This window comes from Strix uralensis, chromosome 4 (assembly GCF_047716275.1).
Source record: "Strix uralensis isolate ZFMK-TIS-50842 chromosome 4, bStrUra1, whole genome shotgun sequence".
Lineage (NCBI taxonomy): Eukaryota > Metazoa > Chordata > Aves > Strigiformes > Strigidae > Strix > Strix uralensis.
The window spans coordinates 132,203,539-132,228,791 of NC_133975.1; the positions used below are offsets into that span (position 1 = coordinate 132,203,539).

General features: G+C 42.4%; 1 protein-coding gene across 1 annotated transcript in view; it reads right to left on the reverse strand.

Moving 5' to 3' along the window:
* The window catches only part of TOGARAM1 (TOG array regulator of axonemal microtubules 1), a 45,673-nt gene that overhangs the window by 2,112 nt on the left and 18,308 nt on the right, over positions 1 to 25,253 (reverse strand). Inside the window, exons 5-21 of the mRNA XM_074864980.1 lie at positions 23,203 to 23,468; positions 21,126 to 21,358; positions 18,412 to 18,512; positions 15,866 to 16,027; positions 13,823 to 13,921; positions 13,224 to 13,381; positions 11,889 to 12,042; positions 11,430 to 11,564; positions 10,551 to 10,704; positions 9,841 to 9,946; positions 9,203 to 9,438; positions 5,623 to 5,781; positions 4,934 to 5,060; positions 4,527 to 4,645; positions 2,933 to 3,122; positions 1,780 to 1,999; positions 345 to 431 (exon numbers count right to left, since the gene is read on the reverse strand). Coding sequence (XP_074721081.1) covers positions 345 to 431; positions 1,780 to 1,999; positions 2,933 to 3,122; positions 4,527 to 4,645; positions 4,934 to 5,060; positions 5,623 to 5,781; positions 9,203 to 9,438; positions 9,841 to 9,946; positions 10,551 to 10,704; positions 11,430 to 11,564; positions 11,889 to 12,042; positions 13,224 to 13,381; positions 13,823 to 13,921; positions 15,866 to 16,027; positions 18,412 to 18,512; positions 21,126 to 21,358; positions 23,203 to 23,468 — 2,706 coding nt within the window. The remainder of the gene's footprint in view (positions 1 to 344; positions 432 to 1,779; positions 2,000 to 2,932; positions 3,123 to 4,526; positions 4,646 to 4,933; positions 5,061 to 5,622; positions 5,782 to 9,202; positions 9,439 to 9,840; positions 9,947 to 10,550; positions 10,705 to 11,429; positions 11,565 to 11,888; positions 12,043 to 13,223; positions 13,382 to 13,822; positions 13,922 to 15,865; positions 16,028 to 18,411; positions 18,513 to 21,125; positions 21,359 to 23,202; positions 23,469 to 25,253) is intronic.

Consider the following 25,253-nt stretch of genomic DNA (forward strand, 5'->3'; position numbering starts at 1 on the left):
CACTCCGTTACCCAGAGACTGAAACTCACCACAAACCAAACCTCATTCTCTCCGATTCCATCTTAAAATTATTATAAGCTTAAGGTATTCATACATCTTCCAGGTATCTATGCATCTTCCAGGTATTTATCTTCCATCTGACTATATTATAATAATCTTCTGTTTTGTCAGCAATAGCTTCAATTTGCATTACAAGGGGGTGAAATTTGACAACTGCTGCCTCGTTAACGCCCACAACCTCCTGTGACAAGGGAAGGTATACAGCCACCTCCACCCTACAATGAATTTGCCTGATTAGGACAGTACACAAACAAACCAACACGCAAAGTACAACACCACTTTACCAGCAAGCTTTTCTGTCATGTCTTGTTTTGCTTTTCCATTCAGAAACTGAGCTTTTGTGCAGAACGGCTGGAGGAGCAAATAGTTGTCTAAAGGCAAAGAACGAAACACAGTAAAATTCTTAAAGAGAAAATTAAACAGTCCGGAAAGAAATACAATATGAAAAAACATAAATAAGAACCTTACTTCTGATGTATTTAAACACCTGCGATGGCAAACCAGCACACCTGCCCAGGCACCTGTGACAAGGGCAGCCAGCTGCGTTTCTTTCTGGGACCAGCAAAATAATAAGATGACTTTATTGGTTTTAAATTGGTCTAAACTGGTTTAAAAAGTGAAACCAATAATTCATTACAATAATAAAACCAATGATCCGTTACAGAATATAATGACCGGATGCAAACTACTGGAAAGGGCAATCTTTACATTTAGAATTTAATTAATACAATTAAAACTTTAAAATTAAAAGGGAGTAAATTACTGTGCTGGGTTTGTGTGGGGGGTTTTTGGTTTGGTTTAGAGCAGTGGTCCCTGTGAGAAGGTTCTCAAAGCTGCCCCGGCTCCAAGTCGGACCCTCCTCTGGCCAAGGCCGAGCCAATTAGTGACAGTGGCTGCACCTCTGCGATAACGTATTTAAGAAGGGGAACCTGAGAGAGGGCAGCGGGGACTTTGAGGATGAGTTAGGAGAAGGACACTTCTGTGACCACCGAGGGCAGTGGAAGGGGGGAGGAGGAGGAAGGGAGGAAGCGCTGGAGCCCCCCTGCACCCCGTGGGGAGAGCACAGGGACCCCTCTGCACCCATGGGGGTCACCAGAGGAGCAGATTCACCCGCGGCCCAGGGAGCACCCAGGTCTCTGTGGGGAGAAGCAGCCCCTGCTGTTGTAGTTCGGCGCTGGGAGGTGCAACACGTGGGGGTGACCCACGCCGGAGCATCTCGAGAAGAATGTGGCCCGTGGGGAGGACTCACGGTGGAGGGAGTTTGCAGAGGACTGTCTGCCGTGAGAGGGGAGCCCCGCGGAGCTGGGGAATGCCAGGAGTCCTCCCCCCGAGGAGGAAGGAGCAGCGGGACTGACCGCACCCCCCATCCCCTGCCCCTGCGCTGGGGAGGAGGTGGAGATATCGGGAACAAACCTGAGCAGGGGAAGAAGGGAGGGGTGGGGGAGGTGTTCTTAAGATGTGGTAACGCTTCTCACTGTCCCACTCTGCCTGTTAAGTGTTGGTTTTGTTAGTGTTTGAATTAAAGTGGTGTTCTTTTTCTTCCTCTGAAAAGTCTGTCTTTTGCCCATGACTGTAATGGGTGAGTCACCCCTCTCTGTCCTTATCTCGATTATGTTTTTTTGCTTCATTTTCTCCTTCCCAGTGCTGGGGGTAAGGGGTGAGTGAAGGGCTGCCTGCTGCTCAGTTGCCCTCTGGGCTCAAACCAGGACAATTACTTACCTAAGTGTTGACACAGAGCCTGAATGACGTTGGTGGCAGCTGCATAAATCCCTGGGTTTTTGGAGTTCAGGTTGTTGTCTACCATGGCAGGAATTAACATGTTGATCACAGGGGATAAATTGTCTTTCAGCAATGGAATCATTTTGTGCATTGTCTCCAAAGCAACCTGATTTACTTTACTGTTTGAGTCATGTAAGCGAGACTTGAAAGCATCAAAGATCTGAAAAAGTATCCAAACAGCATTCACCAGAATTAACAATTAACGTTTGAGGTGGATATTACGTTTCCTACTTTATGGTTACACTTTAATTGTCCATTTTAGCAAAAGATGGCTCTGATATGCAAATACCAGAGATACTGTTCTTAGCAAGTAAAGCAACATTTGACATTTTTATACTGTGTATTATTCAACTGTATCTCACCTCATCTGAATTTGAATCATTCCTGTACAATGTATTGGAGGTAAACTAGCCATCTGTAACTTTCAGTACAACTAACGTTTTCTGCAAGCAAGTATTTTTAGCAAGACATAGCTGTATTTAGCAAAAAAATTAATGTTTTAAAGATTTCAAAAAGTTTCACAGTTAAGATATTGCGAAATTCCCCAGTAGTATTTCAGAGTTCCACAGCAAAGACACTGCACTGTTACAAGACAATCTTGCTTTTCCTTTCATTATATCTATCGCTAGTTTACAACTGTTGATTTTTCTCTTAAAGAACCTCCTTTCCTATTAGAAAGGATACTTACCTTAAACTTTATCACAATACAGACCTTTCCTCACCTTCTCCTAGACAAACAAAGCAGGCAGAACTTGCAGCTGTGTTTCAGAGACAGTTTTTCAGATCTGGATTAATCCTTGCTGCTCTTTTAGTAACCTGTTCCAATATTTTGATATTTACTCAGCAATGGCATGAAAATCTGCAGACAGTATTCCAGAAATAGTTCAGAGTGCTAGCTCTAAGTGAAAACGTTCAGCTTCTTCCTCCTATTTCCATCCTTTACTAGCCTGTAGCTTACGTATCTCTCACCTACTCCTCAATGTTCTCCGGTTCATCAGACATTCTTATTGAAAAAGGGAGCCAAGATTTTTATCAGAAAACTTTGAGACACAGCTTTAATGACCTTTGAAATGAAATTATTTCATATAGTTACCTTCACAATGTTTGCAACAACAAAGCCTTGATTGTTCTCTGTATCTGATAACAGCTGCTTAATGCCGTTTATTCGATCACGGAAGTCTTTTCCATTCAATAGACCTATAATGTCTTTAACATATTCTTCACTTTCCAGTGAATTACGAGGAGCTGCTTTTCGTGTGACTTCACGGACTTCTGTAGTCTCTCTGTGGGAAAGGAAAAAGTTATTCAGTGAGCACAGTTGAAACAGGAGTCTTTAATCTCAGACACTCTCTTTCCATGTAAGCGCAAATATCAGCAGTAAGCAGAAAATCTGATGAAGGACTTTCACTTTAAACATGGTGATTAAAAAAAAAAATCACCTAACAGTAATTGTTGTTCCTGAAGTCTCAATATACACTCCACTCCAAATGCGTATCTACCTATCACACAAGAGATAAGCCTCAACTAGGCAGGACCCTGTGCCCTTCCACCTGAGAGCAGCTGTGGGTGTGACCAGTAACAGCTGTGAACTTCCCTCACATCAACGGGGAAAAAAAAATAAAGTTACTGTAGTTTAATTCTTTATTGTCAAAGTACTTTAAACAGTGATCCCAGTCTAGGTGGCACCTAAGCAACATGTCATGCTGAGGTGGAAATTCAACTGCTCTGCATACGGTATTTTGAAATAAATTTTCTGTAGCATGGGAAGAATTATAAAATCTGTGGAATCACTCCCTGCCCGGGTAAGTATCCTGCATTTACAGACCAGTCCAGAGTCGCTAGCTCATTCCTAATTTGTGAACAGAAATTGTTGATGGCAAATGGAATAAGCATCTTTCTCGCATTTTCAAATTCAAACCTTTCAGCCCTGTGAGAACAAAAGGTGGCATCGAAACCTCCTGCCCTGCCAGTGCATCGCAGGCTGCTGAAAGGACCTGAATCAAAGGTAAGGGAGTGTTTGGCACAGGGCAGGAAGTTGCCTCTTCTAAGGAAGCAGACATGTACTTTTACATGCCAACACAAAACTTACCATCAAGTGTGGAATCAGTTATTATTTTGAATAGTAGAGAGTGTGTTAAATCTGTTCTGAACAGACACACTCTTCAGCCTGGAGGCAGTCACAGCCCCTACGAACTCTCTACTCTGGGCTGCAGTTTTTTGGCTTGGTTTAAATTCTGTGGGGTTTCGTTTACAGTTCAATAGAAAACCTACTAGAGAACAAAACAGAGAACTAAAATGGGACAGAGTATCATCTAAAAGCTTCAGCACCCCCAGTCAGGATCTCACCAAACGCCGAGCGTTTGTACCGCGGCTATCGCCAGGCACGTGTGCGCCACGGGGTCAGACGGCAGCGCCTTGAACCGACGGTGCCAGGGCTCTGCTGTGAATGCCCAGTGTTCTGTGTGCTGCGTGTATCTGCACAGGCACTCCACAGACAAATTAACTTCAAAATGCACAAAGCCATTCTAATATTACCAATTTAAAAGAGTTTATCTGGGAGATGTCAAGTCTCTCCTCTTCCTTCAGCTATGTTTAATTTTCACAACCCTGTTGTGAACGTCTCTCCCCACAGCGAGGCCGTTATCCCGGAGGCCAAGTTACTAACGGGGCAGAGCACTGATTGTTACCTGTCCGTGATGTTGAGAGCATCTCTGGAAGTAGATGACGACCTCGAGTGTCCAACACTACCAGTATGGGAACGTCTTCCTTTTGCTGAGGGTGTATCCAACGGCATCTCCCCCAGACCCTGCACAAAGGTGTGACCGTTAATTAGCACAGCTGGTACAGTTCTGCACTGCTGGAGGCCCCGTAAAAGCACGTCTGACCGCCACACGAAGCAGCAAAGTGCGTTTCCCCCAGTGCCTCTGCCAGGAGTGAGGGCAGGCCCAGGGCAGGACCAGCAGTGCCTCGCCCAGCTGCCATCACCCATCGCTTGTCCTGCTCCCAACACCCTCCCCGCTGCCCTGCAGCTACCTCGCCACCACTAGTGCAGATTTACATGTCTCAGCTGTTAAACAAGAACTTTTCCACACACCTTTTCACGTAGATTGCTAACAGATTCCTTAATGTAAGGCAAATCCTTGGTCGGCACGTACTTTTCAAGCGTTTTATCAAAATCAGGATGAGTCATCATACTGAAGAGCATCTTTCGACCATAATACCTGCAGGGCAACAGACCACGACATACGTCCATGAACACTGAGTTGTTTTATAATAATACTGATAACTACAGGTGTGTAATTCCAAAATATAAAAGTGCAGGAAGATCACTATCTGTATGTATAACCAGACACCCCTGTCATCCTCCCACAGAGAAACTATGCTCAAGAGTCACAATTTTTATTTATTTAATCAACAACCCAGCAAATTGATGAGAACAGTCTGCCGTTTCAGCCAGGATGGTGCAGCCCTGTCAGTCAGACAGCGTGGATCCAGTGCCAGCGTTCCTGCCATGGCCCGTACCCCGTCTGAAGGACACAGTGTGTCCTTCGAGCCCCTCTTCCCCCTGCAGCAGCAGGCGCTCTGATAATTCCTGTCACACACGCTGTCTTAAGAGTCTCAGCAGTGCTGGGCTAATGGTTGGACTCGATGATCTTAAGGGTCTTTTCCAACCCGAATGATTCCATGATTCTGTCCTCCGTCGCCGCAGAGGAGCAGACGCCGAGCTTGGCAGAGCTTTCAGCCACCCGGCACGCACCGATCTGAACTGTGACCCTTACTGACCTTGTCTGCTGGGAACTGTCCTGCGCAAACCTGGCTATCGCAGGGAAAACGCGATCTGCCACGACTTTGGTTCCAGACAGAATCCGCTCCGGTCCCATCCGTTCTACAATGTCCGAGAGGTGCTGGGCTGTGCATCTCCTCACCGCTGAGTGCAGGTGGCTAAAGAGAACACAGCAGCTTAGTCACAGCTCGTGGCAGCACTGAACAGCACTAGCTCTGTGCTCTGCCAAACAGGGCATACAAGGTTTCTTTTTTCATCTTTAGCATAACCTACGACTAGTTTACTGCCGACATGCAGTTACTTAGTCTGGCTGTACAGAGGAGACCTTGTGGAGCAAAGACAAATAGCTTCATTTAAAAGGATAATACATTTGATTACATTTCATTTCATTTGCTTAAAATTCCAAACTACAAGAACGCAAATGAAAAAAGAAAAATTGTGTTCTTTTTGTTTCAAGGCAGTTTCAACCTCTAACTACACCTTTTGGATTAATAAAACTAGTAATTTTCTTCTTTCTATAATTTAATTTCTAGTTTTCCTTAAAATAATTGTGAAATATTTTAGAAAGCACACTACTACATGTTCTTTCCATCAACCTTATGAAAAACAAGTCCTTATGCTCTGAAACATACCCTATGTATTTTATATCAATTTAAAATGAAATAAAGCAGTATTAACTTCTAAAAATCTTGCAGAGGTCTATTTTCTACAAAATGGGGGCCATTAAACACCTATGCTGATGGAAATGAGAGAAAAGCTGGAATCAGTTTTCAAACTTGTGCAGCAAACTAACCTTTTCTATAAATTCTGCTGTACCTGCTGATCCCGTATGTTTTCAGAGTACACAGTGCTGCAAATTCAAATTTTTCCAATTTTATCTTTGGACTAAAAATCCTCCTTTGAGGACAGTTTCACTGCACAGTAAACGAGACATTTGTGTGGCTCATTGTTCATAGGGAAATACAGCTTTAAAGGAGGGAGCTAAGAAAAGAGTTGACCTAGTAAACCACGAGTGGCTCCCCAGCTTTGCAGTCTGACATCAACATCCAGCGTTCTTCCTGAATGACTAGGTCCCCATTTCACCCAGGTTTTAGTTCTCCCTGGTTCCACAGATTGCCACGGCCTCTCTGGACGTAAAGCTACCACTGGACTTGCACAAAGACAACTAAGCGGGTCGTTCAAACTGCAAAACGTGGCAGCTCAGAATAGAGGCCGGGCTGCAAAACCCAGCTGTAACACAGCCGTGCCCCAGCTGCTACTGAGCTACCTGGTTTAGGACTGGCTTTGGGTCGTGCTTAGCGCCTGCAGTTCCGTCTGGACAGCAGCCAGACATCTCGGGAGCTTGGGAGAACTAACTCCTGCTGCGTGTGCCCACGGCAACACGAGAACTGTGAGGCCTAAAGACCTCACCGTGTGGAGGCCCCGCTCCCCATGAATGGCCACTGCTCGTGCAAGATAGCTGGAAATCTTTCTGTATGCACAACAGACCTTCGAATTAAACACAATCCACACAGAGAAGAAACATGATTCTAAAACTCCTGAAATACCATCACTTTCAGATCTAGCCCTGGAATCATGCTGTTGGATCAAGGTCCTGTCCACAGAGGTGAGTTTAGAGCAACAGTCCAGTAGCTTTAGAGCAGCATCTCACAAAAGCAAACGAAAATGTTTTTCATTACTCTTGTTGGTAAAGTCAAAACCAGCTTTGTAGCTGACTAAGAATCAGTGTATATACCTACTCAGGGCTGCAAGCATTAATACTTATGATCACAGTAGGCTTGAAAAGTGTTGAGGAGAGAACGGGTAAATTTTAAAAGGTCTTAAGAATTGTGGGCAAAACCGTAACTATTAACCTGAGTACGTAAGCTGTGGTGAATATAAGCAGCTCAATCTATATGCCAAATTTAGAAAAGATAGCCTTTGCGTAATTACACAGTTGTGCCAAACAGAACCTTTCCACTTCATCCTGAAGACACATGTCATTTTTCTCCCAAATTTCCAGTTTGAAAGATAATTCTTGTGTTCCTTGTTACAGCCTCTGGAGATGATAGCTCCGTATGTGCTGCAGGGGCTTTGCTGCTATGATAGCCAGAGTCTCCTGAAGCCAACACTAGAAAAGCTGTAACTCCCAGTGCTATTTAGGCCATCCCCTGATGTGTTTGCATTAAAAACACACTGTCCTCCATGATTTAGACACTGATTTGACTGAAGTCGTCTTAGCTGTGAAGAAATTAATCCTTGCTTCAAATGCTGCATTCAGACTCACAGCTCGGATAATTCTGGTGCCTTAGATATCTGAAAATGTACCCGAGTTCACAAACTGGAGGGGCCAAATCTTTATAGGTCTAGAAAACTCAGGGATAGGTCAGTGTGTTTGAATCTGCCACTGAAAATGGGGAGATCAGATGCAGCCAATTATGATCAGGAGTATTGCTTGGCCAAGGATTTCTGAAGAAAAGATGGGAGTACACAAACAGACCACTTTACATGGCTTCTGGATTAAAGCAACATCTGCTGCTCTTCGACTCACTAAAACAGCTACGTGCGGGATGGTTCATAAATAATTCAAATCCTAAGGCTGATATTTGCCTTTCAGTTTAAAGTTCAGGTAATTGCAGTATGATTCTCACTGGCTTTCGGGAGACAGAATCAATATATTCCACAACAACCAGCTTCCCAGGAAACAAAACATTTTGAATCAAGACTAACTCATGATTTGTAGCTGTGCAGAAAGTCTAAGGATCAATTTATAATGTAGAGTCTGAAATATTTAATGGAAGGGAGAGGCCATGAGAAATGGAGCCTACTGAATGTTATCTAAGTGATGACAGGTAGAGATTAAGTACAAGTAGGTACATATCTGACATACTGGAATGCCTAATGGCTTGATTAAGTGTTGCTGTTACAGTGAACGAGGGTATAAACCAACAAACATACTTAGCAGGGGAAGTGACAGAAAGGAACGTAACTTCTACTACAGACTGAGGTGAGCTAGAGCTCAGAATCAGAAATGGAGGCTTGTCACGTTTGAGGTGCTCAAGAAAATAATGGCCACCACCACTGTAAAGGAAATTAAAATGCAGGCAAGAGGACTATTAACCAGCTCAGTCTAGAGGAGAACCGGAAATCAAATGAGATAGTTGCAGCTAGAGAATTGTAAGTTATAAATCATCTTTCTAAATAAAAGGTAGTGCTGAAAACCGAAGAAGACAGGCATTTGATTGCAGAGCACATGAAAAACGAGACTGCTATGTGAGCTTTCCTAGGCAAAGCAAAACAGCAGGTTCCTAAGAATACTATATTAAACAGTGAATAAAACTACTGAAGTGTTGCAAAATGACCAGAAAATATACCAAGCTCCAAAATCAACAGTCAACTCTTTATATAAGGTACAGAAAGAAGCAGGGGGGCTGCATTTTACTTTTATGCCAACAACAAACGTTGCCCTGGGTAGAAGTTTTGCAGAGCTGACTTACTATATTTTCATATTTCTGCCTATTGTATTTTGATATTTTTTTAAAAAGACTATATTTAATCTATTCACAAGTTATTTCTTTATAAAGTCTTTATAAGAATTACCTTTGCCCTCCATTTATAAGAGAACAAAGTGCACGTGCTGGAGTCACATTATTAACCATAGCCTTCAGTGCTTTGTCTACCTCTTCCCTTATAAAAGTGTTGGATTCACCAGCTTTGTGCAAAAGGACTTTTACTGTATTATCTAGTTCTTGATCCATGCTCTTTTTCAGGTAGGTGAACAAATCCCCTAAACAGACCACAGCAGCTCGAGAAACACCTGAGCGTAAATTCTTGACCTGCACACAGGAAAAACCCAAACAAACAATGAATAATGTTTATAAAATATACTTTAAAATAAGTAAAGCTTAACGTTTCCCTTTGTAATTTTTAAGTAACATTAAAAGCAACTGAGAAATACATTTCTAACTTGATTCACAATGTGTGAGAATTAAAATACATACAATGAAAAAAGTTATACAGTTACAATCTAAATTTTTTCAGTCTCTTTGCAAATCAGATCAAGTGCTGGTATCTGAAGTATGAGCTGCTTTGCTGAATGACAAACTCATCCTTTTGAGACTGTCCAACAGAGGAAAACTAACCACAGATGAACATACCATTTAATTTCAGTGTTTGAGAGCTATAAAATATATATACACACATATAGTCAGTGAAATATTCTGATAGTAAAATTTAACCTCTTGAGCCACAGCCAAACTCGTTTCATGTAGCTTTGCAGTCAGAACAGTCGCATGGTAGGCAGACAAGCATCTAACAAAGTTCAGACCTTCAATTTTCTTCTCCCTATGTAAAAAAAAAAAAAAAAAAATTCAAAACATTTGCAAATTTTCATAAAAATGTTAAACCGCAGAATGCTAAGAATCCACACAGCAAACAAATTAGATTGTAACATACAGCAATGAGACATAGTGTAGGAAATTCTTTTAAAGCCAGTCTTCCTTTTAATGAGGTGGCAGGACTATTTTAGCACCCCAGTCTCACAGTTCTTTCCTACAGTTCTGTCCGCAGCTCGCGCTAGTGCCAGGCAGAGGGTGACTTTCCTCCCCTGCGGTGAGAAGGCAGCAGCACTGTCACCCCGTTGTGGCAGCCAAGGCACGGGGAGCCCTGTGCTCCGCAGCGAGTGAGAAGGCAGCAGTGCGGACCCTCTCCAGAACAGCGCTTGAACCCAGACACCTCTGCACCTCTCTGAGCTTTGCTACTGAGCCTCAGCCTATGACAGTTACAGCTGAATCTAGATTTGGACCGAAAAAAGCTTTTTTACTTTTTCTCCACTTGCAATCCTTCTATTTTTGATATTATGTCCATTTCGCTGTTCTTTTCAAAGTGATTTATCAAAATAAATGCCTTCTACATGACATTCAGGTTGTGGGCAGACGTTTACACCTACCAGTCATCATCAGCTAAAAGCGCCAAGGCTTCGGTCAGTGCCGCCTCCGGCTTCGAGAAGGGCTGCAGTTCTGATGGGTCCATTATTTCTGGGCTATGAGTGACTGATGGGGTCTGGTCTTTATAGCGCCCTCGTGTCCCAAGAGAAATTTCATCTGCAAAGTCGTGAAGCATAAGAAATAATCAGCATCATCTGAAGAAACTAATTCATTCAAAGGAAGGAAATATAAAAAGTTTGAGGTGAAGCCTGTTGCGACTAAGGGACCAGGTTTTCAAAAAGACAGCTTTCCCAGTTACATCCTTGATCATTCAGCATTTCGCTTGTGTGAATGTATTTTTTTTTGCAAACTACCACCACTTAAAAAAGCCGCAAACACAAATGTAGTGGGTTGTTTAATGTAAAAACAGACAGACCGTGTGCTAAAACACAGCACGGTAAGACACGAGAGTAAAACTTAAAGAGCCACTTGAGAAATTCTGAAGACCTTTGACCATCACCTGTACGAGCTCCTACTCTGAAAAGATTTCTACTGCGTATTTTAAAGGTATCTCAGTGACAAAATGTACCCAGAAATGTTTTTCCTGGAGACAGAAGGGAGTCGATTCAGCATTAATGTATTACATGACTTAAGTTGCTGAGCAAATAAAAACCCCTCTCATGCTTCAAACATCTTCCTAACAAATTATAGATGAAAAATGTTTCAAGGGGGCAGTCATGAATTCTAATCCCCTTCACCACCACCCCCAAAGTACTGATCTTCCAGAGCACCTCAGGACTGTCCATTGTACAAATAAACCGTATTAATGATAGTATTTTGGAACTGTCCCACTCCACTCGTCCAAATATTTTAACAGTCTTTAGTTTACTGTAACAACTTACCAGAATCCAGCAAGGCTGAACATTTTGTCTTCTTCAAACTGGATGTTCTTTTTAACGAAGGATTCAAGGCCATGTTTTCTAATGACAAAGATACACTTCTCGGGGATGTTAATATATCCTCACAGAGATTTACCTCTACAAAATAGAAAGAAATGTCCAAGCTACAACAACAAATCAGAAAAAAGGAAAAAACTAGTGTTTCCAGTCTTAATTTGTCTTTTGAGATTTTTCTTAACGAGTCTTTCAAATATTTCCCATAAGCCCTTCACTCTCCACCATTTGCATTATAAGACTGACAACAAATGACTAAAGAGTAGACTGCAGCGTATAATTAATTGTAGTAATACCTCACGTCACTCTAAACAGTCGTGGGTTTTGGTAATTATCACAGAATTTTAACTTCCATTTCAGAGGCATTTAACAATATATCACTCATGTAAGACAAACACTAATTCTCACTTTCTGTTGCCATATTCTCTGGTTCATTCAGTTTAAGTCTTTCCCAAGGGTTTTCTTCCTTTCCTTCGAGGTCTTTGACTTCCTGATGTTCTTTTTGTTCCTTTTTCTTCCGCCTCATCTTATCCTGGGCAGATTTTGACATGGCCACTTTTAGCTGCAAAAAAACCAATGCACGCATTATGATATGCAATATAATATAATACAATGCACAAGTTACCCAATAACTTATTGCCCAGTTCTTGATACTGTCTAAGGCAAGCATGGAAAATTACTATTTTCACCATTGTTCTACAGAGCAAAAGGAAATTATTCACATAAATATTAAATCCCATCCTGAAAAGAGCCAAGTGCGTGCCTTCTGCATGGTAAGCAGTCCTACTGGCAATAAGAAGCAACATTCCAGGTTTAAACATTTAAGGGAAATAATCACTTACTCTAAAATAGCTGAATAGTTAGAGAACTAAGGTCTGCAAGACAAGGTCTTCTGTTCCTTGGCAGTATTGTGTAGTTTCCTAGAATTTTAACTAACAAATACACAGGCTGGGCTAACTCACATTTAAGTGCACAGGTTTTTTTTAAACAGTGTCTTTAACAGTGTGATCTGACCCCAGTCTCTTATACATTTGAGACGCTTGCAGTTCTTCATGAAAACTTTGTAACATTTAATACATTCCTCCATTTACTCCTTTGAATTTGATCCCTCCAAGCATTCATATCTTCAGTGGAAATCAGAAAGCAAAACCACTGTTTACCATTAATTAAAGTTTCACTCATCTTAAAATGTTATTTTAAATGCTTTCAAAAAGGCTTGTGATTATCATTTCAAATTTTTTAAAATTTGTGTCACACTTCACTCAGATAAGTCTTGCTCCATGTTATAACAGATGCAGGTAGTACTGAACAAAGCAGCACCACTCCGGGTGAAACTGTATGATAGGACAAATATCCAGTGTTTTTTAAAAAACTTATGAATGGAGCTAGATTAATATGTCCATTGGAGAAACAAGACGTGACCAAGCCCAGCCAATTCCTCCTCCTTCCACACTTGTGTGTGCTGTGGCAGTCAGAGGACACTTTCCAGCCCCACTCCCCGCTGCAGCCCCTTCACCCAGAGACTTCCGAGTTAGGTGGGAACCTTCTGACACAGCAATTTGCCATTAGAAAATACCCAGGTGGATCCAAAAAGAAAGAGCGGGGAGAAGCAGCTTGATGGCTACAGCCTGTTTTAATCACACTCTTGTCTACCACAGCACAGAGACTGCAAAACTGTACCGAGCTGTGTTCGTACGTATAAAAACAGGAAGCAAGACAATATAGAAGTTGTGGTGCTCTCACCTCTGTCTCATTTTCAGCGTGGAAATGAGAAGCACTGTTCTGCTGGCTGCTCCTCGCACAGCTCCCTGGCGACAGCTCGGTCTCCTCCTCGCCTCCATTCGCCACACACGCTGTGCACGGGCTGTGTGTCCGTGCAGAAGGAGGACTTCCAAAAACACCTGAAAGGCAAATCACGTCGTGCCCTCACCAACACAACCCTTGTATTCGGCAGAACTTAGTCAAAACTAAAGAAAACCAAAAGTAATTCAAGAAGATAAAACCATTATACTATTAGTGCCACGCTATGACACTATTAGTGCCAATTTCCACCCAAAAGTACTCTTCCTTTACTCTACCAAGCAGGATGGATGCACGCACACGTGTGCACACCAAGACCTGACCTTCATCACTTACTGCCATTCTTTGTTGTTGGAATGGAATAGCCAGGAACTGCAAAACTTCCAAGCATAATTCTTATTATTCCCATTTAAACTGGAGATTGTTCACAATCTAAAATGTTGTACAGAACCTATTTTTCCTTTTCCCACTCTATAAAGGTACATTTTCCCTCATTTTAATACCGTGATGAGATATAGGAGATAATTTTGGTTTTGTAATACCTTTACCAACAATTACAACTGCATCTTCAGACAGGACGCTTGGTGAAATGAAATCTAGATTGTTCATCTCTGGAAAACCAGGCGTTGACTCTGCAAGACCTTAAAAAAAAAATAAATCACACAATGTAAATCATGAAGTTTACGCTTTGGTACATGTTCTCTAAAATGCCATCACACACCGACATCTGAATTTACCACTTTTACGAATCGGTATATTTTCAAGTTACTGAAGTTAACAGGATTTACTAAATATTGATATCCTCAAAATCATGGAAAGCACATAGCACACAAAATTTCTGCCAAAAGATCATAAAGCAAACCAATGTTTGTAAGAGGATTTTTAAATCAACTGATTCCACTGGAAAAAACCCCAGAAGTTTCTAAGCCAGTGGAAGTATCGCACTGTTTCTTACATAATTCCGCACAACTGAATCAAACCAGAATTTGCTACATTTTTTTTCCCCAAGCAGCACTTAATGCTGTTTCCCATAATTATGCACTCCTGTACTGGCTACACTGGCTGCGGATAAAAGTGACAGTTTGTGACAAAAGAAGGGCACCACTTGCTTCTGCTATTGAACGTGAACAATCTGAAATTTCTAACCAGAAAAGATGATTGAGCAAAGCCTGATTACCTTCTAGAGAGGGCGAAAATGAAATCCGTGGGCTACTGAACCATCTCCGGTGAGCAACACGCTGGCAAACCGCCAGCCCTCTGCCCACAGCTCCAGCGGCTGCCAAACGCCCTCCGCAGCGAGCTGGGACTCTGACAGCTCTGGCACGCTTTCTGCCCTTATCTCCATCTTCAGTTTGCCCAAAATAATCACAGGTGAGACACTGACAGATGCCTCTTTACTTTACAAATTACCTGCTTACCTAGTTTCAATTTTAGAGCTCTCCTTTTCATGCTTTATGAGAAGAAAGATGAAGTGAAAAGGTTTCTCTTGAAAGCATCACTTTGTCCTCCCACAAACCCAACCACTGTCTTCAGAATATTTCAAGTTTTAACATTTGAGCACTGTCAAAACTGGTCTTTTGGGATTTTCTGGAATATAATCTTGAGGCTTCATGAGCAATTGCTCTCTTAGAGCAACTGAACGGGCATCAAACACTGGATCCTCTTGGAGCCTACCCCCAGATCAAGACCTTCTGTCTTAACCTCAGCTTCCAGCCCAAAACACTTACAATCTTCCATTTCACAGGCATCACAGCATAAGCAGGTGTAAACAAAAAAAGAGAAGTATTTACAAATCTGATTACAGACTTTACTTCCATTGCTCAGCTTCAAATGGTTCACACAAAATAGCACTCCACCATTTCTATAAAACCTTGAGAACAGACAAAACCGTCCACGTTTAGTGTTGAAACAAAAGACAGGGAAAACAAAATATTCTTATTGGGACAAAGATCTTCATTAATCAATGTCTAATCAATGTCTATTTAATTTTCTATTTATCACTAAAACATGATTACTTGAAACCCTGAGATCTGAACAAGAGATAGTGAACCCATATGCTCCTTAAACTGACTTCCACACTTTACTTTTGATGTTCAAAAAAAAAAAAAAGGAGTTGCTGCTCTATTCTAACAAGTTTATAGTTGGAAAATACATCTGTATTGTGCACACAACAATTCTGATATAGGGAACAGTAGCTCCTAGGATGCATTAAAATGGCACAGTTAAAACTGAAATGTAAAGTATAATGGTTTAAGTTCCTTAATTTTACCAGTGAACAACAGAGTAATTTAAAACCAAGCTTTTAAAGCTGCTCATTTATTCACACTGAGATATATAACAATTTGGCCCTTTTTTCATGCCACCTATTATTGCTTGACTTTTAATTTTAATTTAATTGGCAGTCTAATTTCAGTTAACGTCAGAAAAAAGCCCAACTTGTTAGCGTAAGTATAGAGACTAGAAAAGAGGAAACCACACTAAACACCTTGAAAAGCATTGTCTGTAAAACCTGTTTTACAGAAGGCTATAGACAGCCTCAGTTTTTGCCATAAATAAGAGCTCAGATGAACAGCAAACTCACAAACCTTTTGAATGCTTAAAATTTCTTTGATGTTCCATATCTTGACTTTTAAAAATAGTACGTGACACTTCTCCTTGCTCCTTGTCCTCATAATCTCCATACCCGTTGCCACAGTTCAAACATTGGCCAACTACACCAACATTAGAAGTCCCCTTATCATCAAATGCTAGCCATGAAAAAGAAAAAAATATTAAAAAAAGAATAGAAACAGTTTTCCCTGCGTACTGCAGGATTCTGAAGTAGTCATGTTTTCAGAGACCCTCAGACTGGCTTCACGCCTTCGGTATGAGCATTTTTGCCTACTGAGCATTTCAACAACAATGCTCAGGCCCTGTTCATTTTTCACAGGCAAAGGCTTTCATCTACAGATAAACCCCGGTTGAAAATCTAACACAAAGCTTGAAAAATTATTTTTAGTTTAAAGGCTTTCAAATATGAACAACTGAAAACTAAGTCAGCACTAGAAGCCAAATTAAGATATAAGTCAACTAAGTGAAAACAGTAAAACACTAGTTAAAACACAAGGAATCTTTCTATTTATGTACCCTAGAAGTTGTAAAACATTTTTATGTTTGTTGAGAGACGACTTGTAAAAACAGGCTTGTCCCCCTCATCTGAGCAGGACGTGACAATGTTATAATTACAGACAATAGCAACTGAGCATTTTTATGCCTGCAAAATGTTCTCAATACAGAATCACAGAATCCCAGAATCATCTGGGTTGGAAAAGCCCTTGAAGATCCTCCAGCCCAACCATTAACCTCACACTGACCATTCCCAACTCCACCAGATCCCTCAGCGCTGGGTCAACCCGACTCTTCAACCCCTCCAGGGATGGGGACTCCCCCCCTGCCCTGGGCAGCCCATTCCAACGCCCAACAACCCCTTCTGCAAAGAAATCCTTCCTAAGAGCCAGTCTGACCCTGCCCTGGCGCAGCTTGAGGCCATTCCCTCTTGGCCTGCCGCTGGTTCCTTGGCTCAAGAGACTCCTCCCCCCTCTCTGCACCCTCCTTTCAGGTAGCTGTAGAGGGCCATGAGGTCTCCCCTCAACCTCCTCTTCTCCAGACTAAACCCCCCCAGTTCCCTCAGCCGCTCCCCATCAGACCTGTGCTCCAGACCCTGCACCAGCTCCGTTGCCCTTCTCTGGACACGCTCGAGTCATTCAATGGCCTTTTTGGAGTGAGGGGCCCAAAACTGAACACAGGAATCGAGGGGCGGCCTCACCAGTGCCGAGCCCAGGGGTAAGATCCCTTCCCTGTCCCTGTGGCCACGCTATTGCGGATGCAAGCCAGGAATTTAGTTGGTTTTGGTTAAAAAAAGAAAACAACACTAATTACTTCAGGAATACTTTAAAGAATAATTTCTGCTTTTCCAAATGGTCCTAAAAATATGTAAAAAGACAGAAGTCTTTTCATATACGTGCTCTTACTGCACACTCCATAAATTCCACGTGACTGACCCCACATTTAATTGAAGGGGTTGACAGGCACGACCAAGGTGATGTAACTGCGGCAACACCAGCGCTCAGAGGGCCGCAGGCACGGCCCCAGCACACTCCCAGGGCTCCCCGGCAGCGGCTCTGCTCCACCACCTTCCCCCTCCTACCCCCACCGGCCCCAAAGCTCTACGCCAGGGGCCCAACCCATCCCCGTGAGACCAAGAGCCGTACCGAAACCCTTAAAAAGGCTTCTCCTGTTCTGATTTTTACAAGTTCTCCGTGTTTGAGTGTGGAAATGGAGAGTTTTCTGGATTTGAGCTGTGTGATGGGCCAAGCCCGGTCAGCAGTGGCAGCAGAGGACTCTCTCTTCCCCGTTAGTGCTCTGCATTCGGGCTGATTAACTGGCTCAATAAGCAAAATAAATGTGTTGCTCATTATTTTACATTGAAGGTCAACTTCTCACAGAAGGTCTTTTCATATAACGAATGCAAAATCATTAACCTCAACAGGTATTGCTACCTACGTGCAGTGTGTGCTCTCTGACTTATGCTGCTACTTGAAAAAACCCTTTGTTGATTTATCCTGAGAAAAGTGGCCTTAGCTGAAATGAGGAGCAATAGCTTCAATTTCTGAAAAAAAGATGATGAGTCTCAGTAGCAACTACTGGTTTTTGAATGTGATGGCCTTGCAAATTCAGGGCCGTAAGATGCCCTCCAATCCTAACTAAATTTTGTAAACTTTTTGGAAAAAATTCATAGCTGCTGAGGCTGCAGTAGGGTGCAACTGAGCAGTCTTTGGGAAGAGAGGTCAGAAAAGAACTGTGGACACACCTCCCTCCATTGCTTTCCTCCATTCAGTGCAATCAAAAGTGATTAAACATCAATAATCATAAACAATCAGTTCCTGCTCATCACAGAAATCTGCAGGTACCTGTGCTTCACTGTAAGTGTAAAATAGAACAGCAGTACCATTGTATGACCTCAACTTGCCCACACAGCACCGAGCAATCACCTTTTTGTGAGTGCTGAGGGGACACGAGCTCATCGAACAGACACAGCAAGTTCTGTTCCATCAATGAAGCAAGGTATATATTGAGAAGCACAGCGAAATACCTGTGCTGGAGTTAAGGTCTGCCACATTTGGGTCTCTGTTTCTTGCTGAAGATAATCTCGCAGGCTGTGATCTGCTGCCCAGTAGCGGGAAGGTGTCTGACCTGTTAAAATATAAACCCAATGTTCATAGGTGCAGTTCTACACACCAGTCAGAGCCCAGCTAAATGACATTTTGTAGCAAGGACAACAACAGGGTTCAGTTTCTCCTCCCCAATGTACTTCGTGGACAAATATTTCAAGTACACTTCCACAAATGTTCACACTGAGAAGAAAGAGAAAATTAATTCAGTAAAATTTTTTGATGAGCAGGTCCATTATGAAGAACACCGTGAAGACAACTCTTAAGAATAAAGTTTAGACTAGGACTAAATTGAGCCTACATTCGAAAAGCTAAGGAATCGTTTGGCCTAGGGACAGAAACACAGAATCCCAGAATCATCTGGGTTGGAAAGGACCTTGAAGATCATCTAGTCCAACCGTTAACCTAGCACTGACAGATCCCAACTCCACCAGATCCCTCAGCGCTGGGTCAACCCGACTCTTCAACCCCTCCAGGGATGGGGACTCCCCCCCTGCCCTGGGCAGCCCATTCCAACGCCCAACAACCCCTTCTGCAAAGAAATCCTTCCTAAGAGCCAGTCTGACCCTGCCCTGGCGCAGCTTGAGGCCATTCCCTCTTGGCCTGGCGCTTGTTCCTTGGCTCAAGAGACTCATCCCCCCTCTCTGCACCCTCCTTTCAGGTAGCTGTAGAGGGCCATGAGGTCTCCCCGCAGCCTCCTCTTCTCCAGACTAAACCCCCCCAGTTCCCTCAGCCGCTCCCCATCAGACCTGTGCTCCAGACCCTGCACCAGCTCCGTTGCCCTTCTCTGGACACGCTCGAGTCATTCAATGGCCTTTTTGGAGTGACGGGCCCAAAACTGAACACAGTAATTGAGGTGCGGCCTCACCAGTGCCAAGTCCAGGGGTAAGATCCCTTCCCTGTGACTGACGATGTAGGTTCCAATCTGGCAAAGAATGGCAAACGAGTGCCCAAATCCACTAACGTTCCAGTTCCAGAAATGAGCCGGTTTCAGCTCAGTGCCTAGCAGACAGACCTTCACCAGGAAAACGCCGTTATCTACAGGACAATCTTGATATTTCTTTTCTAAAATGATGCATTTAGCTATTAAAGACGAGGGAACCCAGGGCCCTGCTGGTAAATACTGTGTCGAGCCACGTAACAGCCACGGGGAAACAGCAGCTGATCCACTCTCTGCCAGGACTGAAATACCTGTGACTAGAAGACTTGCTTTGAAGATCTTGAGGAAAGCCCATGTGCTAATACCAGTATCAAGCTCCCATTTCTCACTGTAGTTTATCAGTAGATAAACCAATCCTTCTAAAAGTAAATACACAGAACAAACCTACATTCTTGGTGCCCAACTACAGGGATTTTGTGAACAGACAATGCCAGTTTCCAATGCTGCAAACCAGCACCTGAACTGAACTCTCTGATATTTTTATGAACATTCCAAGGCTTTCCATGTCTTCTGGGATATATTTTGTCACTTCTACAAATTCAGTCTTACTGCCAGATGCCCCCTCTCTTCCATGCTAGTTCAGAATTCCTGTACCTGTGAATCCTGTAAAACATTAAGCTTGTGTGTCACTGAGTAAGGGAAATGGCATGTTGTACAGAATGTGTCAAAACCTTGCTTGGAAGAACATTACACACAGAAGTTTATAGTCTTGACTTTTTAGGTATTTTGGCATTTTAATGTGTTATTTTAAAGATTATTTTTAAAACTGTGATTCAGCAGTAATGCAGACAGGGCAGATATGTACACAGAAATTAGTTCTGAGACTGCACAACTGTGATTCATTCCACTCTCCCCCTGTTTCAGAAACCTTTCTTTTGTATAGTGCCTCTCTTCCTTTTGATTCTGTTAATGCAGCTGGATGCCAGTTATATAAAGATGCATTTAGTCCACACAAAAATAGAAGATATCTTCAGATCAGAGCTACAAGCAGCTTTATCATGGGCTCCGGAAGCAGAAAAGGAGATTCTGTGCTGCAAAATTTGCAAAATTCCTCAAAAACTTTTTTATTTCATTAGAATATGAAATAGTTTATACTGCTCACAACCAACTGGGTCACTGCTCTTTACAATCAGAGTAGCATGTGTCATCACACGATTTCTTTTTGGAAGAGCTCTGTGAAGGCATTTTAAATTAACAATAGTCTGTCAGTAATACAATGGAAACATTTCATGATTCACAGTAATAAGAAACATCTACACTGTCCTCCTCTTACCACAAAAAACCAACCCATTCCTTCTTCAGTTTCCAGGCTATAATAAGCAAACCTTATTCTTTCTCTTAACTCATTCTCCTTCTTACTCATTTGTTTGGCTATGGTTCACATACCTTCTAAGGCAGGCTAAAGTCTTAATAAAATATTTACTACCCCTGGCAGTACCTCCCTGCACTGTGTTACTAAGGCTGTGCCCGGGAACTCTTCCAAATTAAAAGCCAGCACAAACTAGAATAAAATAGTTAAGCAGCCATTGTACAAAGCAAAGTATTTTTAGTGAGGAAAACAATTCACAGATAAAAATCAAGCAATCATATAAAAAAGATACATTACAGATTTCGCCCCCTTTAATATTTAACTAACACCAGCAGAGACTGTGTGTGAGCATTTCAAAGCCGAGCTAACACAGGAGCTCCACTCACGTTATTCTCCTCCTCCGGGGCACGGCGGGCACGGGCGAGCTCAGCGACTCCCGGCTGTAAACTCCGCTTTCGCTGCAGGAGCCCGCGCTGGGGGAGGAAGCGTGGGAGGGGGAGTCCACGGACAGATCAAGTTTAAGAGCAGAATCGGGACTTTCAAGGTCTGAAATGTTGCTGCTTAGCTTTGCCCTTTTCTTAGCCGCACTGTTTCGTAGAGATCTAAGTGAATTCTGCATCTAAACAGGATTGAAAACAAAATGACAGGTTTTATTCACTCCATAGGAAAAGCTTTTTTAAGAAAAGAAATTATGTTTCCAAGTGTTCAGGGGAGTTCAGTGCACTTGCTTCTCTTGGGCAACAGGAGTGACCACTGACATAGGTTATGCAGGATTACAACGATCCCTTTCATCTCTGTACTTCACAATTACCCTGCAAGTAAACACCAATTCACAGCGACAGCTTATCCCACCTTCATGTCGCAAAACACAAGAACAGACTCCTGCAAAAATACCTCAGCTGCTCTCATCTTTATAATCGACCACAGGAAGCGTTTGATGGCTGCTAGCACACGCAGCTGGGACCTCAGGCTTTTCACAACAGAACTGCACAAAGCTGCAAAATATGCAGAAGTGAATCCTGAGAACTGTGCCTAGCAGAGCTCCTGCTCAAATAAGCAGGAAAATCTATAATCACTAGAGTTTCATGCTACTGCATATTCTCTCCTCTTTTTGCTGAATATATTTGATGTAAAAAACCATTCTTCCTCTGTCTGTTTGCCACCTCAAGTTACTTTCAGCGGTGAGTAGAGGATGGAAGACAGTGAGGCAAAGCCATTAAGCCCTACTGCAACTGCTCTCAGATCACATGGACTAAGGACAGGATTTGAGATTCAAACAGTTCCCGTGAACTGTGACAGAAATAAGGACGTGTTGCATGGGATCACACAGGGAAGATCATACCAAATCCAATCAGACGTGACTCCTACGCTTCTCAGGTAATCAACGTCACAAAGGTTTCGATTTGTACTGACGAGGACACTGCAGATGCTGTTCCACCTCCCACCACCCCTGGAAATAATCCAGCAGGCCTCTGCAGTATCTTCCTCTGTCCTAGACTGGGGCAGCTATTTGCTATTTCTCAAACATCAGAGACTTGAGCAACAGAGTGTCGGGATCCTTCGGCACGCCCTGGGCACAGACGTCAGCACGCTCACAGGCTCCCCGACACACGGGGATCTTGGTGGACAAAGTATTTCACAGAACAGAAAAGGGAGATGCTAGAACAAGTCTGTCCAACGAGTCTCATGGGTCATGCAAGGGATAGATTTTTAAAGGTGTTAAATATTTCAAATATTTTCTAATATTTGTGTGGCACACCCAAAACACTGGCCACTGAATACACATCACTAGCCTAAATGATTACGAGTGGATTTCCACGTACAGGAGGGATCCTGACCGGCCAAGCCCAATGCCAAGTGTGTCCATGCCACATCGAACTGCTACAGGTGACGCCACATTCACCCAGCTTCACCTCAGTCTGTCTCATTCTACTCCGTGGAAACATGACTGAATTCTGAGAGAGCTGGGACACGCTGCGAGGGTACCGGGGACGGCCCGCTCCAGCAAAGGCAGGGGCTGAGGAAACTCCCGGGCTGAGACAGGTAAAACGTCATCAAGGAAGTTACTCGTTATTTCAGGCCCTTTGCTATAACTAAAGAGAGGGTTATTACTTAAATCTGGCATGAAATTTAAAATGAAGTCAAGATAATGAGAACAGAAGCTGTATGAAGGCCCACAGTTCTGCCTTGGTACTACAATAACCAAAAACATTACAACTTTGGCTCTGAGAAAAACAAGGGGAATTAAGGTGTCTGGAACAGACTTGAGGATCGTGCTCCAAAATCAGCATTTATTGCTTCACTTCTATCAGACGCCCAGTGGAATCTCACCGAAAGCCTGCTGCACTGATGACAGCACCACAAAATATAAGTCAGAAACATTATTTTCTGGCTCTTGTTTAGAAATAAAAAGCTTACATTGCATCAGCTGCTGAAAGCGTGTTTTGTCATATATAAACCAACCTCTTCTGGGTCCACTTCCTCGCCATCAACATTTAGCTCTGACAGATCAGCTGCAAGCTTCCTGTCCACTTCATTCAGCCACAGCTCCTCACTCTCTTCGTTTCTCCACCTCGTCACATTTAATTCAATCTTATCGGGCAGCGGGCTGGCGAGGCGGGGTATGGGGGGGACGGGTCTGGTGCCATTCAGGCCCCTGCGGGAGGCCGGGTGTCTCACCAGGGTGGGTTTCAGCTGCAGAGGAGAATGTTTCTCCTGCAAATTGTCCCCTGAAGAAGACAGGAGCAGAGGTCAGCTCTGGAGGGGTGGCAGGAACACAGCACTCACCAGAATAAACTTTACATCTCATTTTTACCTCACACCAGAAAGCTCCTTTTACAATGAGGTGGGTGTTAAAAAACATACTTACACATTCAATTTTATTTACTGTTATAAATACAAGGATTATTATAAATTCAAGGACATTTAGTTTAAATAATTTGAATAGAACCAGTAAGAACATAAAAATAGCTATAGTGAGTCAGACAAAGGCCCAAGAGTATCCATTTAGGCATTAGGAACTTCCTTGGTCAGAGGTTTGACCTGAGCTGACCCACCGTCCTGGTACACACGTCCACTTCCTTTATCAATAAATTCTTGCTTTTGGCATCTTCAGCAGCCTGCAGTAGCTGGATCCACAATGAGCATTAAAAAAGTACTTTTATTTAGGACCTGGTGTCACCGAACCCCTTCCTGCGTTCCTTCATGTACACATGTACGCACCTATTCATGTGTATAAATATACACACATGTGTATAAACATACATGTATATAAATATACACACGCACACAGAGGAAAGTAAGTTTCTCAAATGAACCAGTAGACACTGATTCCCTATCTAAGTTTATTTTTATACCATTCATAATTTGAAAAATTTTCAATATTCCTTCTCCAACATCAATTTTCCAAATGCACCAAACCCTCATTCCTGAATACTTACTTATGCACATTTTTTGACATTTAATTTTACAGAATCATTAGGATCATTACCAGACTTGCCTCTTTGAACGGTATTTTCTATAACCTCCTGACTCTACCTTTCCCATCTCCCTGCATTTCAAGTGCAGTTACCAATTCCTTCTACTTTTAGTGTCTCCTCCTTTTAAAAAAATATAGTGTTTCATGCGTGTGCAAACCAAGATATACTTAGTACCTTTAAAAAGTAATCAATTTTCTCAATTAAGAAAAAAAGGCTAGTGCCCTAACAAGCTCTCCTGTAAGCTGCTGTAACAACAATAAAGTAATTTCAAAGAAACAGATAAAAAATGAAATGCATATAGACAATATACAGAAAATCAGCAAGTGATGAACACGCATCTACAAGATTCCAGGGACAGGTGACTTCCAAAGAATTAATTTAGACATTTTCTACATATGTACAAAAGTATGGGTCTTGAAGAAGATGAAATTTAAAACAGATTTCTTTAAATCAGTGCAAAATTTCACATGGAAACTGTTACTTTGCTTACAGAAGGTGTGCCTCGTGAGTCATCAGGAATCAGTTTAAGCTAAACAGATACTAAAGCTATTTTTAACCTAAAATAAGATTGTCTTTAGGAAGTATTTGAAAGAAAACAGCTAAATTGTTTAAGCAAGTGTAATCAAATAAACTCAAAACTATCTCAGGTTAACCAAAGTGTGCATGAGGTCTTCAAAGCCAGAGGAAACCCAACTATGAATTGCAGTCTCTGCTGTCAGGTGTCTGTACATTGGGATGAAATCAGCACCGATTCCACTCGTTAGAGACGCAGCTGTGTGTCACCAGGTTTTAAAGGGCTATTCTGAGCCTGGGAAATTCAATACATCAGTATCCAAAGGCAAATAAAGAGGCAAAAAGCCAAAATGCAATGAAAAATATTTTCTTGCACATGTATTAATTAGATTATTAAAAGTAGCAGTTATTTCTGTATTGGCTTTCTTTAAAAGTGCTAGACTTTGGGGTTTGGTTTTACTTTAGTTTGAAGGCAGACTTTTCACTGATATGTTACTGACAAGAAAAGCAGAGCTGCTGCAT